The sequence below is a fragment of the Bos javanicus genome, chromosome 11, assembly GCF_032452875.1.
Source record: "Bos javanicus breed banteng chromosome 11, ARS-OSU_banteng_1.0, whole genome shotgun sequence".
Taxonomy (NCBI): domain Eukaryota; kingdom Metazoa; phylum Chordata; class Mammalia; order Artiodactyla; family Bovidae; genus Bos; species Bos javanicus.
In genome coordinates this window covers 11,625,927-11,644,806 of record NC_083878.1, presented here as the reverse complement: position 1 = coordinate 11,644,806, position 18,880 = coordinate 11,625,927, and the positions used below count along the sequence as shown (strand labels likewise).

At 55.4% G+C, this 18,880-nt stretch overlaps 1 protein-coding gene across 3 annotated transcripts in view; it reads right to left on the bottom strand.

Annotated features, from left to right (window-relative positions):
- SFXN5 (sideroflexin 5) overlaps window positions 1-18,880 on the bottom strand; it is a 128,054-nt gene that overhangs the window by 5,747 nt on the left and 103,427 nt on the right. For 2 of the 3 annotated variants that reach the window (XM_061431929.1, XM_061431931.1), the window contains one exon: window positions 12,902-13,019. The exons of the other annotated variant lie outside the window; for it this stretch is intronic. In XM_061431929.1, the coding sequence (XP_061287913.1) occupies window positions 12,902-13,019 (118 nt within the window). The remainder of the gene's footprint in view (window positions 1-12,901; window positions 13,020-18,880) is intronic. 3 annotated transcript variants of the gene reach the window in all.

The window sequence follows — 18,880 nt, the reverse complement described above, 5'->3', positions numbered from 1 at the left end:
CACATATGTCAGGCTTTTGCACCATATGTCATTCCAAGCTATTTACAGTAATAATTAAATCTTAATCAACGTTTAACCTCTGTAAAATGTTTGAAGAATCCTAATCACCCTTCAGACTGCACTAATGAAGGAGAAATATATAAACATAAAAGGAAAATGATGCATAGATATCACGCTGGAAAGAACAGTAATTGCAAAATTGTATTTCTTTTAAATATAATCAGTAAATGATGTAAAGTAAGCCAAGGAGTATTTTAAGTTAAGACATCTTGGATGTCAGAGGTGTGAGCAGCTAATTTTGTTCTGCTACCCATAACAGATGTAGCATATTTTATTTTAGTGCCATTATTAGCAACTTCCCATGCCGGCTTTCACTGAAGCACTGAGTCCCGCATTAAAATCAGAGAGGCTGCTCACCACCATGGTGGAGGACCACGGGCCAGGGCCACAGCCTCCTCGGCCCGTTCCCTGGAGAGCACTGGCCCTGGTGGAGACCGAGACCTCATCCTCTCAGTGGAGCTGTCGCAGACCCAGGCTCCCCCCTCCAGCTCCCCACTGAGCTGAGGACAGCAGGTAGGAGGGAAGCAGGGGGGAGACGCAGGCAATGGGAAGGCTGCCGGGGAGGGCGGTGGTCGAGGCCCTCAACTCAGGAGCAGGCACTTGGGGACAGATGGCATCTAAGGCTTTTCCTTTCATTTCAATTCAGTCGGCTCTTAAGTAGCGGATGCTTATGGCTGCCAACGCCATACACCAGGCTGGGCACACAGAGATGGACAAGACCAGCCCGTGCCCTTGAGAAGCTTCAAGTCTAGGGGAGGAGTCAGACAGGAAAGCAGATGGGTTCCAGAGAGACAAAGTGCCATGGCAACTGGGGAGGAGTTACCACGCATTGGGGGTTACCATGCACCGATGAAAGAACAGGAAAGGAAGACTTCTCAGGGGAGGGAAGCCAGGAAGAAATGGGCGTTTTGATGAGAGAGGGCAGAAAAAGCTTGCTGGGGAAGAGAAAAGCATTAGCTGGCCAGCATGGCATGTTTGGTGTGGGCAACGGTGGACAGGTTGGAATGTGGCGGAAATGGAGGCGGAGCTGGGACAGGCAGGCCCTCGTAGGCCACTTGAAGATGTCAGCATTTTATCTGAGGGCAAAGCCATGAGGCTTCTGAGCAGGGGTGGTCCAAGATCCCCATCTTGCTGGTGGGGGTGGGATGGAGGAGTAAGTGAGGCGGCAGCTTCAGGCATCAGAGAAAGGTGCCAGGTCTTCCCTAGGATGCCGCCAGTGGGGGCTGACGGGAGGGTGTGCGGGGATCCTTTCTGAAGACAAAAGCCATAGGAGTTGATGACCAATTCCACGTGGGGGTGAGAGGGAGGTGTGGAGGATGACTGTGCACTGGATGATTCCTAATTCTAGCTCGGGAGCCGGGGTGGCTGGTGACGCCATTCTCAGAGGAGGGGAATGTGGGGGGCGGGTCAGAGTGGGGGTGTGGTAGGCTTGGGTCTCCCAGGCTGAGGAACGGGGGAGGCAGGCAGGTCTTGGGGGTGGAGCTCTGGGCAGGGCCCTGGGCAGAAGAGTGAGCCCTGGATGTGAGAGCACATTCGGAGCCCCGGAGTAGAGGAGCTTGCCCAGAAGAGCAGATGGCAGGGGAGGGCGCCAGGCCGAGGGAACAGGCACATTTGAGGGGTGGGTGTAGGGAACAAGCCCATGATGGTGGCCTTGGGGGTCCAGCCCAAGGAGCAGAGACAGTGACGGAGGGCACCACAGACCACAGCAGCATGGACATCAGGCAAACAGAACGGCCCCGGCGAAGACTGAGAGGCTTCAGTCTTTGGTCTTGGCAGCAGGATCTGGGTGGGATCTGGTGACCCCCTAGAATCCAGGAGGACTCCTAACCCTCACTTAGCCTCTCGCTTCTATCACGGGCCAGTTCAACTGGTCATTGCTTAAGGCCTCTCCAGTTCTCTGACCATAGCTGGGGCTTGAGCCAATGCCCCAGCATCTCGTGGACTCACGGATGCTGGGACCACTGGGGTCCTCACCACTGGGCCCAGCAGGGGAGCCCGGGGCAGGGACCTCTGTGCTACCCACCCTTTGACGATCACCTCTCTGCGGTTGGTGGTGGGGGGTGGGGTGGGCCTGAGTCTCCTCCACAGAAATCATATCCAAGGCTGTGCTGGTAAATGAATGTGATTCAGGTACTGAGGGAGGGCAGCTAACCAGCTTCAGGGCCCCGAAGTAGAGACCGGGAATGTGTTCTCTGGGGCTCCCCCTGCTTCACGTGCTATGTCAGCAGCAGAACAAATGGTGTGATGGCCACACTGGCTCACAGGTGGGTTGTGGATGGAGGGAGAGGCCAAGGCCCAGTGAGAGGAGTGAGTGTAGCAAGCAGAGGCCACTAGCATCAGCCCAGAAGACTAGAATCCCTGGGGAGGGGGCCAAGGGCAGGGGCTTGACCACAGAGAAGCTCTGAAGGGCCTCCTCTGGGGAGAAGGTGACAAGGAGAAAGAAGGCTGGACAAGGAGTGGCCACAGGGAGAAGGGTGACCCAGTGCAGGCAGCCCAGGGGGCCTGCAGGAACCTATGGGTCCCTTCCTTCATCTGACAAACCCCTCCCCAGGTGCCTGTCCACCAGCAGCCTGGGCCTCAAGAGAAGGGATGTCTAGGATGGGGAGCCAGAGCCCTGGCTGAAGTGATCCAGCAGCACTGGCTGATGGTACCCCACCCTAGAACTGGGGGTGTCAAGAAGAAATGGGTTGCTGGGAACAGCCCCACTTTGCCTTGAGATGAGCAGTGCTGTCCTGCTCACACTCAAGGACTGCCAGGCAGAACTGCACCCTGGCTCCCACAGCCTCATCCAGATGCCCTCCCCAGCGGAGGCCCCACCCTAGTCTCCAGACCCAGCTCAGACTCTGCTCCCCTTGGAGCAGATAGCCCCAGACTTCCAGCTACATCTAAGGTCAGAGGCAGCAAGCAGGAAGCACCAGCCTCCCCAGAGTACTCCCAGGCCCACTGGCCCCGGAGCACCCTAGAGCGGCCGGATGGGCTTCCTTGGTGGCGCTGGAAGGGTTAACCCTGAGCTATTCGCCTCTGTCTCCTGGCTCATCTTGGATGGGGGGCAGAGGCAGGAATGTATGTGGGGCCACCTCTGCCTCTGCAGCCTGGGAGCACACACACCTGCAGCCCGCAGCCAGCGGATAGTTTACATATTTGAACCTGGAGCTAAGGTGCTGAGACATAAACAGGAAACTGGATCCCCGGTCTGTGCCCCATTCTCTGGGGCTTTTACCTACTACAAAGAAGTTCCTCCTCCTTGCCTTTCTTCTGGTGGCTTTTCTGCCTCCCTTTCAAAGGCACTGGGCAGGGGGTGGGGTGATACGCATGACCCTGTGACAAGGCTCAAAGCTGCCTCCTGCTCCTGGTCAGGGGTCTGGGCCTCTGAGGGTCTGCAGGTGGTGGCGACATTGACACAGATCCAAAGCCCAAGCCGGCACCAACTTGTCCAACTCTGCCAAGCATGGAACCAACTTGCCCACTGGGCAGCCGCAAACCACCCTCTCTCACCAAGGCTGGGCAGATCTCAGGTCCTGCTTAGATATGCACACCCAGGCCTGAGCATCACCCTGAGCATTCTCAGAGGACAGGGGTGTTAGGCCAGGGCTGGGAGCAGCTCGGGCCTGAGCCCAGATCCCTGGGTCAGGCCTCCAGTGGTGGCGCTGGGCCCCACTGCCTTCCCAATGAATGTCAGACTCATTGATTGGACACTCAAGGCCTTCTGCCACCTTCTCCTGCCTCCTCATCCACCAACTCCTCTCCATCATGTGTTCAAGCTTTGAGGCCTAATCCGCTAAGGCTGCCTGCCACCTCCAGGAAGCCTCCTCTGATCTTCTCAGACCAAACCCATTGCTGTCGCCCCTGGTGCCCCGGGCACTTGTTTCTTCTCCATCACACCCCCAGCTACGCACTGATTCGTACTCTTACCAGCTGTGAATCCCGGGTCCGCCCCCCACGTCAGCGTGAGCCATTCAGGGTAGTTTCGGTCACCCTGTGCATAGTCAGTCCTTGATAAAAGTTGAACCAAACTGAACTCCTCAAGTCTGGGAATCTTATGTTACGTTTTCCATCCCACCCCCCCACCCCCGCCAGGCAATGTGCATCCAGGGAATGTGCAGAGCTCCCTCCCCATTTGGAGCTCCTGAGGGGCCCCCTGGTGGGCCAATCTCAGAATCCTTCTACCGCCCCCATCTTCTTCAGGTCTCAGTTTCCCCGTATGTGTGGTGGGGAGATTTTCTACTCCTGGGGCTGCAATGTGGATAATACCAAGAAATGGATGAGAGAACCCTTTGGAGGCTTAGAAAACCTGCTTAAGGAAGGCAGGACTCCATGGTTATCCCACCACCAGCCTAGGTCTTGCTTACCTGTGTCTCCTCACGGCTCACAGGACTGAGCCCTTGCTGTGGGCCAGGTACACCCGAAACACTTCACATATACTGACCCGTTTAATTGTCTCCGCAAAAGCTTTGCATAACCAAGCCTCCTTCCTTCCTGGCCTCTATTTAGATAGGTGTTCTAGAAGGTCCTGGAAAGAACTGGGGAGGGATGGCCTGAGAGGTGGCCCTGCTGACGCCTGTCACCAGGGCACGTGTGTGCATGTTCGTGCACGTGCCCGTGTGTGGGCTTGCGTGCACGCGCAGGTTTGGGGTGGGGGTGTGCAGAACAGGCAGCGTGACAGGTGGCGTTGGCGTTCCTGGGCTCCGAGCGGCTTTGCCATTCCCATCCATCCCTCCTGGGGGGTCCTGTGGGCAAACTCCAAGAAAGCAGCGGGCGGGGAGGCGGCAGATTTCTGATGGCAAAAATAGCCCGCTTCAGAGTTCAATAGGGACTGATTAAAGCAGTAAAGGAGAAAAGCCCCAAACAAACATCTCCAAGCAAAGTAGGAAATGGATTCGAGATTGGAGGGGAGGAAACACCTGCTCTGGGAGATGGTCAATCTTGGTGGACCTAAGAGGGACACGATGCCTCCTAGACATCGCTCTGGTCTCGTGTCAGCCCTGGAAGAGTGGGAAAAGCAGGAAGCAATCAAGTCAAGGTGAGCCCAGATAAGCCATGCTCTGCATTAGGTGTTGCTAAATAGCACCAGTTCTTAGCCTTAGCGATACCCGGAGACAGTACTACCATCCTGGGGAGGGAGCTGGGATGCAGGAAACATGTGACCAGAGTCTACACGTGTGGGGTGAGACAGATCCTAGTGGGGCTCATCAGGGAGGACTTCCTGGAGAAGGAACCTCTTCCAGAACAGCTTGCGCGCTAAGTTCAGTCGTGTCTGACTCTTTGCGACCCTATGGACTGTAGCCCACTAGGCCCCTCTGTCCATGGGATTCTCCAGGCAAGGATACTGCAGTGGGTTGCCATGCCCTCCTCCAAGGGATCTTCCTGACCCAGGGATCGAACCCATGTCTCTTACGTCTCCTGCATTGGCAGGCAGGTCCTTTACCATTAGTTCCACCTGGAAAGACCTGAATATGAACCTGAGCTCATTCCCAACTCTTCTCCATTCTTGGTTGGGAATTCAAAGGCTTTCTCAGAGAAAAAGAGGCAAGCTAGGAGAGACATTTGTTTCTGGCAGGTCACAGCTTCCAGCCAAGCTGGTTGCTATCATTTACTTTGGGGCTAGTGATGAGGAGAGAGATGGTGGAAGCTCTGGTACCCACTGGGGGTACCCATATTTTTTTCCCATACAGGGATGGTGTGCCTCTTTGTTTCTTAACTATGGAAGCTGGGAGGGGGACCTGGGAGGAGTAGGGGAGTGAGCAGGGGCATGGCTAAGCTTGACCTTCAAACACCTCATCTAGAGCATGCACGTGAGCTCTAAAAGCCAATCTCTGAGACCAGGGTGACTAGAGTGAGGACATGGGAGGCCCTGAGCTTCTGGTGCCCTGGGCCCTCCAGGGCTGAGTTAAGGAAGGGCTCGGCTGAGAGGGAGAGGTTGCGGGTTAGCAGGGCTGATGGGGGAGCTCTGAGCAGGAAGCCCTGGGGGGCTCAGATGATGTCTTTTCTTCCTGTCAAGGTGTTTGGCAGAGCCTGGAGGGGCAGAGTGGGGGTTCCCTGCTGAGGTGTCGGGACCAACAAACCAACAACCCACAGTCAGCAACCACAGGGCAACAGCCCTCGCTGCTGGTGAACCGGACTCCTGGCTCCACACAGACCCTGCGAAGCTGGTGTGGGGGAGGGACAGAGACATGCAACCCTCACTGCTAGTGAACCAGACTCCTCGCCCCACACAGACCCTGCGAAGCTGGTGCAGGGGAGAGACAGAGACATGTACACACTTGGGGAGCCCCCGGCCCTACAGAGGCAGTCCAGCCACTCTTTCCTGTGCTCCCACCCCTATTGCTGCGGGGAGGGCTAAGGAGCTGAGTCAGGGTCCAGGGGCCCCAAGGCATGTTCCAAGGAAGGTTCTGCCCATTCGCCACTCAGCACCATTCACAAGCCATGCCTGGCCCCGGAAGGTGGTGCACCCACACTACCAGAGAAGCACCCTACAGTCAGCATCTGACTTAAGGTCCTACAGCCCGCCATCGGCTCTCCTGGCTCCAGTACCAGGGCCCAGTTTCATGGGTTCACTTCCAGAATCTTAATGGACAGAACCAGGAGAAAGCTTACTTCCAACCCCTCATCTTCTGGCAAAGGAAACGGAGGTCTTGGGGTGAAGCCCAAACTCACACAGAGAGTTGAGGTGGGGGGATGCCAGGCAGAGGTGAGGAGGGCATACCCAGGGCACGTGGGGCAGGCCCCAGCCTGAACCCCACCTAGGGACAGGACAGAGCCCCCAGGGGCCCCTGGACCCCCGAGCCTGACTCGTCCACAGAAAAGCCCCACCTTTTCCTGTGGACACATTTCAACCTCACCAAACCAGCTAATTATTGACAGTTGGTGAAGAGGAGATCTCACTTTTTCCTCCTGTTAAACTGCTCCTAATTAGTTCCCTGTCACCACGGCTGGCTCGCCCGCCCGCCGCTCGCCGTCGTGGTAATCCCGCTGCACAGTGTCTCATTAACCTTTTGCTCCTCTCCTGCCGCCTGCCAACAAGATGAAGACAAAAACAGATTGTCGAACAATGGCTCCGGCTTGTATGTGCTGCCCGGTTCCCCAGCCCCCCAAGCTCCCCGGGGAACCGCGGGGGGAAGAGAGGGGAATGGGGTGGGGGAGAGCCCAGAGGAATCGAGGGAGAGAGGCACAAAGAGAGACAGAGACAGAGCGGGCAGGGCCACGGGCGGGGCGCTTGGCAAAGGTGCTGCCTCTTGCTGTGGGGAGACAAGAGGTTCATTAAACGGGATTGGAAGTGCTCCCAGGTGGGGAACACTGGCTGTCAGAGCAGGAGGGACGTTCATCATCCCCAGGTCAGCCAAGCCCACGGGCCCGGAGACTGGACCTTGGACATCTCCCTTGAGGGACCCTAGGCACCAGCACGTGTGTGTGTGTGTGTGTGTGTGTGTGTGTGTGTGTGTATGTGTGTCTGGGGGAGGACAGAGCTGGCCACGTTGGCCTGGAGCCCAGAGCCCCAACCTCCAGAGAGGGCAGGGCCAGAAAGGTCAAAACAAACCAGGCCCCACACGCCACAGGGCGGCCTCTGTGACTGGCACAGCCCTGGGTGAGCTCCAGCACAGCACCCTGCTTTATTTCCATCTTAGCTGCGCTGCACCCGACATTCCTTGGTTATTGGGTTTCTATCTGCCTCCCCAGAACAGAGCTCCCTGAGAGCAGGGGCTATGACATGGGCCTCCGAATTAGAAGGAAAGGGGAAAGCACCCCCAATATCTGCGGCAGGGATACAGATGGGCCCATCGCTGCCTGGGCACAGCCTGGCTGAGTTGGCCTTGGCCAAGCCTTAACCTGTAGGCTCCAGGGTCCACCAGGACACACCCCACACTCCCTGTGACAGGACCGGGGCTCAGAAGGGAGGCCAGACCTTGCTTCCCCATTCTCACACTCAAGCTCCTAAGGAAGCTTCCTACCCAAACTGCTGGCCTATAGGCCCCCATCCCCACCTGACCTCAGCTCTGGGTTGGAGAACAAAGGCAGACTTCAGAAGGTCCCTGTGAATTGGACATGGATTCCCCATGAAGGAGGAGGGCTGGGGGAACACACTGGAAAGTTCCCACTGGCAAATTAGCAAGGAGCCCTCTGGGGTCCAGACCTGTGCCTTCTCACTTGACGGTAAGGTGGGGGTGGACTGGGAGGGCTCTCGAATCCTTCTGTGAATACAGAGCCCCTCCGTTATTACCAACTCGGGGCCTTGGGCACACTGCTTATATGCCTCAGTTTCCAGTTGTAAACATGGAGTAGTACTGGTCCTGCCTTGCAGGACTGTCATGTTCTGGAATCACACTTCACCACCATATCAACCAGGGCCCTCTGCTTACTGGACCCCAGGACCCCCGGGAGGCCAGGCCTTTCTGCCCTGGGCTGTATGACTCCTTCCCCATCACGGCCCTCTCCCCAGGCTCCCAACCCCCCATCTCACAGGACAGCGGCCACCCGATGTGTCCCATCCCTTGACCGTCTCACAGAACACTGGCGAGTGACACTTTCTTTGCTGTTCTCCAGTGGCTTCCCATCCCTGAGCTCATTGCTCGGAACAGAGACAGAATCCTGACCACCACTTTGCCTCCTCAGCTGCTTTGTCCAGCTACAGTCCCGGGCTGCCAAGCCTTGTCAATCCCTGCTGGTCTCCTCCACAGCAGCTCACTTGCAGGGAGCCCCCTCCTCCTCAAAACGGCCTTGTCCTCAGGGTCCATGAAAACGCCCATCAGGTTTCTCCCCTGGCTGCTCCTGCCCTTTTTAAGACAGCTTTTTTCCCTCCCATGGCAACCTCGACACTTCTAGGGCTTTAGTCTCCCCCATGCATCAAAGGTTCCATGTTCCCCCACCAAAATCTCTCCCCAGAGCCTGAGACTCATATATCTAACTGTCTAGGCAGCACCCCTTGATAAACAGGAGTACTCCCTTGACTTAAGGAATATTAGGAAGATTTAATACAAGGCACTCAGAGACCCCAGCCTGCTGCCTGGCCCAGTAGATGTTTAGTAAATGGTAGCTATAATTATTATCATTTGCAATTTTAATTTTAAAATTAGCACCATTTTAATAGGCAGAAACACTAGTTTGAAAAGAGTAGACAAAACTTTCCCAGCGATTGAAGAGGGGATTGAAGTTGTTTCCTCAACTTCTGGGGTTAGTGGGTTGGAAACCCCATACCAATCACTGCAGGCCAGCCATTCTAGGAACCAGTTCCTAAATTCCATCTCCAGGTCACCTAATTAATTAATTAGTGTGCCAGCGATTACTCCTATTGACAGCCTTGGTGGCTCTTGGCAAGGTTGGGTCAGCCCAAGCAAGTCCAGGCTCATTGTGGCAAATCCCATTGGCTTCTGGGATGTGAGACGTGATCCCCACACAGCAGAAGCAGCACCTCGTTAGAGAGAATTAATTGGGAGGAAGAAAGAGGGAACAAGGTCCTCTCAGCCTGATGGCCTTAGTGCCACAGGTCAGAGACAGCCCTCCAAACACCCCATAATGCACAGGCCAGCCTGCATTCTGTAGGGTTGATGCAGGCGAGGAGGAGGCTCTGAAAATCATGGCCCTACCCTCCTTTCCCAGAGAAAGTTCTAGAGATTTATTACAAAATGACTACATTCTTCTCAATCTAGAGAAAGAGGCGTGGGTTGCAACGAGAGGGACTTTGGTTAGACACCCAGAACTAACTTCCACGCCTGTTTGTGGCAGGCATGGGGGAAGGAAGGAGCCTGGACTTCGCTCCCTTAGACCACCTCTCGGCAGCCAGAGCTGGAGGCTGAAGTGGCTGGACTGTGGCCATTTCTCTGTTACTTGTCCCAGAGCAGCACCCTCCAAAGACCTACAGCTCTAGACTCCACCACCACAGAGAGGCCCCAGCTCCCTCCTCTCTCACTGCCCCAGGGTAGGTGAAAAGAGAGAGAAAATCCCACGAAACAAGCAGATGCAACACCTCCTGGGAGCTCTGAACTGGAAGCCGGCATCTGCGGTGTTCTCCCACATCAGTTTCTGGCTTATCTGCGACTCTGGGCTGGACCCTCAGCTTCTCTGGGCCTCCATTTCCCCCCACAGAGAGCCAGGGGGGTGCTAAACTGGATGATCTTGAAAATCCTTCCAATGGGACAGGCTCCAGTTCCCTCGTGGGCTTTCTCTGCCCTGGGTCTCTCCCCTGTGCAGAGGGGTAGAGCTATGGGAGCTACTGGAGGCTTCTGAACACAGGGGTGCTTGCAAGCACCTGGAGCACTCAACTCGTGCCCAGAACTGCACACGCGGCCCAACTGCACAGAGATGCAGTTCATGACCATGGGGAGTGTGGGCTCAGGCCTTCCACATGGGGATGCTGGGACCACTAAGAAGTGCCCTCCCCGCCATCTTCAGAGCTTCCAGGCAACCTGGAACCTCCAGCTCCATTTAGAGTCCCTAAGCATTGGGATATAGCTGTTCAGCTTTGGGAGTGAGCTATAAGGTTTGGAAGGGTACCCCAGCTTTGTAGCAAGGCTGGGCCCGTGGGCGTGAGGATACTGCTTTCCATCCACCTGCCTTGGGCTGGCCCCCAAGACAGGAGCCCCTTCCCATTATAGCTTCCTCCTAAAACTCTGGGACTCAGTGGAGGGAAGTGACGCCAGTCCATACCCTCCTTGGGGCCTGGAGGCTGGGTCACTTCCTCCTATTTTAAGACCCTATGTCTCCAGTCCTTACAGTCTAGGTGTAACACCCAGGACCTTATTTTCACCTTCCTCAACTTCCCTGGGGGAACCTGTACCCCTCGCACTCCCTCTGGCGAGGACTGAGCAGGGTCAGTGCTGCAGCCACAGCCGCCATCTTCCCATGAGTTCAGTGGTCGTTCTTTGCCTCCATAGGTCTGCCTCTGCACCAAACCTTGCTCTTCTCACTCAGCTTGCTAGTGCTTCTTCACCCCAACCCAGCTAAGATTCTGGAGTCCTCTGCTCCTCCTGAACTCATACCAGCCTCCCAAATGGCTCACCCAGCCAGACAAAACTGGAGCTGGCCCCGTATCTCTGGGTAGATGATCCCTGGCCACCCCCACAGCCCTGAACCCTCCCCCAGCCATCCCCTCCGCTGACCCCTGGCCCTGCCCTCCAGGTTCTCTGACTTCCTTGGTCCCCGGTCTCTCCTGCTCTTCCCTCTGAAGGTCTCCAGCCTTCTCCATGGCCCTCTGACTTCCCCTTCCCACTCTCCTCCTTCCTCTGCTCAGTCTTGAGACCCCAGGAGCTATCAGAACAACTTCCTTAACCTCCCACCCCTGAACTCCACCCCAACCACATCTGCCTCCCCCTACTGAAGGGGAGAGGGGTCACCACACCGGGTGAATCCTCCGAACTGCTTTCTGTGCCCTGCCTCCCCCACTTCATGGACGTGCTCTTCATCCTCCCCCTCCAATGTCCTTCTCTCCTGAGGTCTTCCCTTTGCATTTGCTCAAGCTCCAGTCTCTCCCATTTGTAAACAGTGAAAATAAAGCCTCTCTTGACCCTACATCTCATTCCAGTGGTGGGACTGCTTCTCTCTTTCCCCTTGGCTTCCTTTCTCTTCTCTCTTTTGCATCCCAAGCCTCTAGACCAAGCGGTCAGCCTGCCACCCCATTTCCTCACCCCCACCCCCCGCTGAGCCCCACTGATCCCTTGGGATGGGGTTTGCCTTCATGTCCAGAGATACCAATGACACTCTTCAACCTCACAGAGCTTGACCTCACAGGAAGGTCTGCTGTCTAAGGATGCCCCCACGTCTCATCCCATTTGGCTCTATCCCTACCTCCCTGGCCACTCGTCCTTGGGCAGCACACTTCTGGAGGCCTCTATTCACCACACACTCCTTGACTGGTCCTACCCACTACCCTGGCTTCCATCACTGTTTAGGCTGGGGGCCCCTGCTTCTGTCCTTCCAGCCCAGGCCTCTCTCCTGGATTCTAGACCCAAAGCCAAATCCCACAGGGCACCTCCGTTCACGTGTTCCGCAGGCTCAAGCCCCATGCACGCATCCAGCTCCACTCGCTGTCCTCCCGCATGTCAGCACCTCCGTGTCTCCATCTTGTTAAGTAGTACCTACATCTGCCTGGTAGCCGGGCGCATATCCTGCCGGTTTCTTGTCTTCCCACCACATGCAGTTCTTCGTCAAATCCGGATAAAGCTGCTTCCTAACTCTATCTTCAAGGACCCACTTTTCTCCATGCTCACTGCCAACAGCCTGGTCCAAGCCACCATCCTCTCACTGGACGCGCGCCACTGCCTCCTGAAGGCTCCTTCTCCTCTGGAGCTGCAACCCAGCCTCACCATGCAAGCACAGGGACCATTCAAAATCAGGACTCTGGCCCTGCTCTGTACAGCTCTTCTGGTAACACTTACCCTCTGTGGTGGCTTCCAGCTTCCCAGTACCACCTGACCCTAGGCCCCCTTACCAGCCCCTCATCTTCCCCCTCTCCACCAGAAATGCAGGCCTCAGTTGCCTACCTTCACACCAGGTGACTTCAGCCTATGTGTCCTCTCACCTCTTACATGCCTGGGCAGCTCTAACCCATCCTTCAGGCCCCATGAAACGCCATGTCTCTCTAGGCGCCGTTTGGGCCCCTACTGTCCCCTCCCACAGCCGAACACCTCCGGTCCTCACACTACTCACCGTTCACTTGTTATTCCTTGTGTCATCGCTGTGTTCACTGCCTGACCTCGGCTCTTTGAGGTTAGAACCTGGGCCTGTCTCATTCATGTTCTAACCCCAGTGCCTAGTTAGCCCCTTGCTAAGGAGTCAGCACTAAGTATTGGTTTATAAATGACCAAACTGCAAACCTTCCCTGTCCTGCCCTTGAGCCCCTCCCTCCACTGACCTCTGACATCTGAGGGAAGAGGCTGATGGCCAGCGGCAGGGCCAGGCCGAAGGCTGCCAGGCACACAAGGCTTTGCACAGGGAGGAGCAGCCGGGGACGCGCCTGCAGGAGAGCTGTCCTGTGGAAGAGAGTAAAGGGGGAGCCATGAGACCCGGAGACAGAGTGAGCTGGCCACTAGCCACCACGTTGGGTCCCACTGGGCCCAAGGGCCAGTGCTAGCCAGTAGTCAAATAGCAATGGAGAAATTCTGTCTTGGGGACCTTCACCCATTGGCACCCATTTCCCCAGGCCCTGCCCTGAAGAACATTGCTGGTTGAACTCTCAACCACAGCTCATAAACGAGCACTTGTGGGGGCCCCACCCCACTGTATGTCCACTGTGGAAAGAAGACCCCGAATGGGGGAGACAATAGAGGAAGCTGCCGATCCCTGCTCCTGTGTAGGGGCTGGGGGGACCCCACGGGGATACAGCAGAGGAAGACGGTCCTTGAAGGCGGCACATAACAAATCACACATTCACGCGTCACGAACACGCATACACACATGTGCATAGCCAGGAGGGGATGATCCTCTTCTGGGTATGGGAAGATTACACGCCGCCTGGTCAACTTTGACCCAAAAGCCACAGAGGAAGACAGGGACTTGCCCAAGGCCAAGGCCAAGTCTGCAGGAGGCAGGCAGGGCTGCTATCTGGACTCCTGACTCCCAGCAAGTGCTGTCACTGAGCTGCTCCGGCTCCTGCCTGTGGACCCTCTGACCACATCATCGCCAGCTAACACCCCTCTCTGCAACGAGTGTCAGGAGGGATTCTTGGACAGGAAAGGGGTATGAAAGCCTCCTCCCTCTGGGGCCAGGTCCCCAGCCCCATGACAGAACAAGCTCTCCAGACAGAGTGGGGACATAGTGGTTGGCAGGTCCACCTTCACTGTGTTGTCCATCAGAGCATCTCGTTCTGTATAATCCACTGGGTCCTAGTGAACACCACAGGCCATCTACCTGGGGGAGGCCTGGGGTAGGATGCACCAGCAGGATGGATTATTTGCCAAGGGATGTTGGGTGGGTACTAATGCTGCCCTCAGGAAGGGTCAGCCTTCACTGGAGGAAGACCGGTTCTGTGGGAAGAAGACGGAACTGAGACTCTTGCCCTCCTCTCCTGGAGTAGGTAGGGGAGGCCCTCCTGGGGGCTGTGCCTCAGTGTGTGGGCAGGCAAATCCCACACCACCTGTAATTACCTCCAGACACAAATCCCAAGAGTGACTCTGGCTCTAAGGGGACAGCAGAATTGGGAGCAGTGGTTTTCAAACTTTGGTACCCAGGCTGGGGTTAAATCGGGCTCACCTTCATGAGATCCTGATTCTGTGGGTACCACACCTGGGAACCCTCCCTGAGTCTGAAACAGGTGATCCCCAGACCACACTCTGGGACACTGTGGCCCAGAATGTGCCTGCTAAGGTACCAATAATGATACAATTACTTGTAAGTTCTATTCAGTAAAAGACGGGGACACACTAAGTGCTCAGTGAGGGGTGTTAGTGTTGCTATTGTTACTGCCCTTGTTTCCAGCTGGAAGGAGGTAGATTCTGGTGGCTGGGCTGTCCCCCAGCCCTCCCCACTGGCCTAGACCCCACCATCTGACCAGTTCTTGAATTAAGCCTGAATTGATCTACTGGGGAGGGGAATTTCCACAGGATTAAGAGCAGTGGGACAGAATGGCCCAAATCAAACTCAAACCCTTCTGGCCTTCCCTCTGCCTCAGTCCAGGGGGCTTCTTAGGTGGCGCTGAGGGAGGAAAGGAATAGGCTGAGCTAACTCCATCTTGAAAAAGAGGGAAACTCCATCTTGCACTTTCAGTGAGCTTTGGACTACGTGCCTGGTAGAGTTAGGGGAAGCACACTGACTGAAACCGCCCACCCTGGCCAGGCTCTCTAGTAACCATTCACACGAATTGTTTTACGACAGGAGGTCTTAGTAAGGAATACGGAACTAATAAGCCACCACCAACCGGAAGAGTTCGGGAAAGGTCAAAAGGAGACACTGCGTGTCTGTCCACTTCCCAGAATCCCTCTTGCTAGCATCCATCTTGGCTGAGCGATGCGTGTGCCACCAGGAAGGACTCTGAATCAGAATGATTGGCCACCTGGAAACTAATCCCATCACCAAAAAACCCGAGACTGCGAGCCACTTGGCAGAGCAGTTCTCCTGGGTTCCCTTACCCTACTCCTCTCCACCCGGGTGCCCTTTCCCAATAAAATCTCTTGCTTTGTCAGCACGTGTCTCCTCGGACAATTCTTTTCCGAGTATTAGACAAGAGCCTGCTCTTGGGGCCCTGGAGGGGAGGCCCCCTCTTCCTACAACAGTAGCAATGGGGATAACATACCTATGGCCGAACTGGCCTCCTCTTTTGGCAAAGATTTCCCATTGCCAAAAAGAATGTAATAATCCTCTACGCAGTCAATCACCTTTGTAATCTTTATGGCACCAATTGGTGTAGGCTACAATGTATAACCAGCTGACCCTTCTGATTATGAATCATGGCTGTAACCTGATTGTGTCTCCCTTTAACACTTTCCAAGGTTGGTTTAAGGAATTTGGGGATGTGGGCTTGAGCAGTACATTTAAGGTATACGAGGTTTTCACAAAAGTCGGTCAGGCTAAAAGGAGACTCTGCCTTGGGCCTGCTGGTGTAATAAACTGCACTCCACTATCTGCATTGTCCTTCTGAGTGAGTTTGTTTCCTGGAACGTGTGGCTACAACAGCACCAGTGATAAAGAGCCTGCTTGCCATTTCAGGAGACATAAAAAGACTTGGGTTCAATACCTGGATTGGGAAGATCCCCTGGAGGAGGGCATGGCAACCCACTCCACTATTCTTGCCTGGAGAATCCCATGGACAGAGGAACCTGGTGGGCTACAGTCCATAGAGTTGCAAAGAATCAGACATGACTGAAGAGATTTAACACGCACAACTTCTCCAGCAGGACCAGGAGAGGCAGTGACTGGGACCTCAGGCCCTGAGGGTGGCCAGAGCATGGGGACAGACAGGAGGGTGTGTTTTCCCTGGAGGCACTGTCCCTCCCCCAGGGTCATGGAGGAAGGTTTCCTCCCTGACAGGTGAGGGGCAGGCCATGGGTTCATTCCAGTGGGGACACTGGACAGACCAGCCCCCTCCACGTGGGGCTGTGACCTCCGCTCCTCTCTCAAGGTGGCTGGCTGAGGTCTTCACTGTACAGGCCTGGCTCCCCACCCGGGAAGGAGGCAGGCGCAGACAGCAGCCAACAGTGGGCTCTGAAGCCCCAGCCCGGGCGGGAGAGTGAACACAGCAGGACAGGGGGAGGGGTGGAGGAGAGGGAAATGGCAGGGAGGAATTGGAAAGGCAGCTGGGGGAGTTAGAATATGCAGATGGAGAGATGTGCGAATGCCTGGGAGAGAGGAAAGACCCGGATCCCAGGGACTGAGGGAGGCTGGGGAGCGGCCTCAGGAACTACCGTGGAGGGTGTGGTCTGAACCGCAACCAGCTGAGACCCGTCCTGGGAGGGCAGTGAACCCAAGGCCCCAATCGAGGGCAGAAAGCAGGGCTGGAGGAGAGAGCCCCACACCTGCCTCTGAGTTGGGGGGATCACGTGGGGGTATGGGGCTGCTCTCCCAGCCCAGAGTCCAAAACCAATTTCCTCCCCAGGACGGTGGAGCTGGAGTGTGAGCCCCGACCTGAGAGGAGGGGTAGTGGAGGGTGAGGGGAGGGTGTGCAGCTCCTCAGAGGGGTGCCCTGCTCTGGTGCTAAAGGCTTCTTGGCTTCTGACTTGAGACTCCTTTCCTTTCAGTCTCAGAGACGGGACATCTTAACATGCCCCCCACCTGTGCTATCCTAGCTGGAAACCCAGAGACCTCGTCTCTGAGAGCTCCCCCGGAGAGGAGATACTGAGGCCCGCCACACAACAGCTTGTCTCCCCATTGTTGTGCATTCCCTCAGCACTTGGAGCAGTTTTACTTTGCGCTCCATTAATTTGCAAGCAGGCTGCTTTGTAAGTGTTCTTTTGTCTTTTTTCCCTGGCGGTCCTGACTCCCTCACCCAACCAGGGCTCCCAGGGTCGAGAGTCGAGAGTCAGGCTGCCTCCCCCAACAGCCTCCTCAGTAGAGGCCCCGTCATTAGCACCCTGCATGGGAAGGCTGTGGGGTGCTCGACAGGGGGGGTCTGCTGGGTGGTGCAAAATGCCGAGCTGTAGCAGACCAGATAGTCAGGGGGGCGGTGCAGTGGTTCTCCAGGTGGGAAACTGACGAGCCAGGCCCGGAAGCGGAAGCGGTGACGTGAAACCCCGCCTCCAGGAGTCTCTGTTGGTGCCTGCGCAGCCCGGCCCCCACCTCTGTCTGGCAGTTCCCCCTGTATGTGAGGTTAGTTATGTCTCTGAGGGTGCAAACTGAGTCTTGCCCACCTTATATTCCTGGGGCAATCCAGACTGGACTCTTTCTCTTCCCTCAGAGACCCTCCCACGAGCTTTGAGAAAGGACCAACCAGATACAAGGCTGCCTACTAACCCACTAACCTACCTGCCTTCGGGGCTTTTTCAGGACTCAGAGCTGAGTCAGACTCGGGGTGCCCGTAGTCCAGGCTGATTCCAGGCCAGGATGTTCAGAACTGGAACAACCTCACCCCATCTCCCGTGAAGCCTCCAACTCATGGGACACTAACCACCACTCCACTTACTGCAAACCCAGTTCAGATGTCACCAACAGCCATCACATACATTTTCCCTCTGCAAATTTCAGGTTCAAGATTCAGTCGCCTTGAAGACAGAAGCCCCCCTACTTCCTCTTTGCCAGGTGGGGTCCTTGTGTGCACTTGTAGTCACTGGTATTTGGGGACAGCTTCAGGTCACCAGAGAGTTATGTCTACAGGGTCAGGGGCACCAAAGCAGTCACTTCCAGGATTTATTTTTGCAACTTCTAGAGGAGATTAATTTTCTTAAATGTCAGTGTTCAATATGCCATCCCCACTCAGGTACTCACTCCCACCCTGCACCTCCCGTCTTCCAGGGGAGAAAGGGATCAGCCCCATAGCTGGACACAGGGCTCCTTTTCTTCTCCTAGGCTGGGCTCTCCAAGGTCCACACAACAGGCCCAATCTTGCCCCCAAAGCCTTCCTTTCTACCAAATCCTATCTTGATCTCAGAGTTGGCTGCAGCCCCTTTCCTCTGGACCAGACCCCCCTCAAGATCACCTTGACCCTGTTCACACACTGCTGGGTCCCACCTGCAGCTGACCTGTGTGTGGGTCTCCCCCTTTATCAAAACACAAGCTTTCTGAGACCAGGTCCCCAAATTTGCTCCTCCCTTGTCTCTATATGGGATGGATTCCAAAGACGTGATTATGTGCTGGATCCAAAAACCCAAAACGCAGCCAGTGTGGTAGGAAGAGCCCAGCTTTGCAGTCATCTTCCTGGGTCATGCTTGGCTCTGCCATTTCCTAGTGAGTGACTGTAAGCAGATGATACACAACCTCTTTTTGCCTTCCTTTTCTCATCTGTAAAATAGGGATACCATACTGACCTCATTGCACTGTTGTGAAGGTTAAATGAGATCATTCATTCATTCAACAAACACTGAACATCACTATTTGCCAGGAACTATGCTAGATACTGTGCCAGGCAGAAAACAAAAGGAATTTACCCACCTCCATGGGCTTCCCTGGTGACTCAGATGGTAAAGAATCCTCCTGCAATGCAGGAGTCTTGGGTTCGATCCCTGGGTTGGGAAGATTCCCTGGAGAAGGGAATAGCTACCCACTCCAGTATTCTGGCCCGGAGAAATCCATGGACAGTGTAGTCCATGGGGTCACAAAGAGTTGGACATGACTGAGTAACTTTAAAAACAAAAGTGTAGATGACATTCTAGTGAAGCAGACAGATAATATACAGCTAGAAAAAGAATCTCAGATATTGGTAAGTGCTGTGAGTAAAAATAAGTCAGTGTAGCCAGGGAAGGAGTCC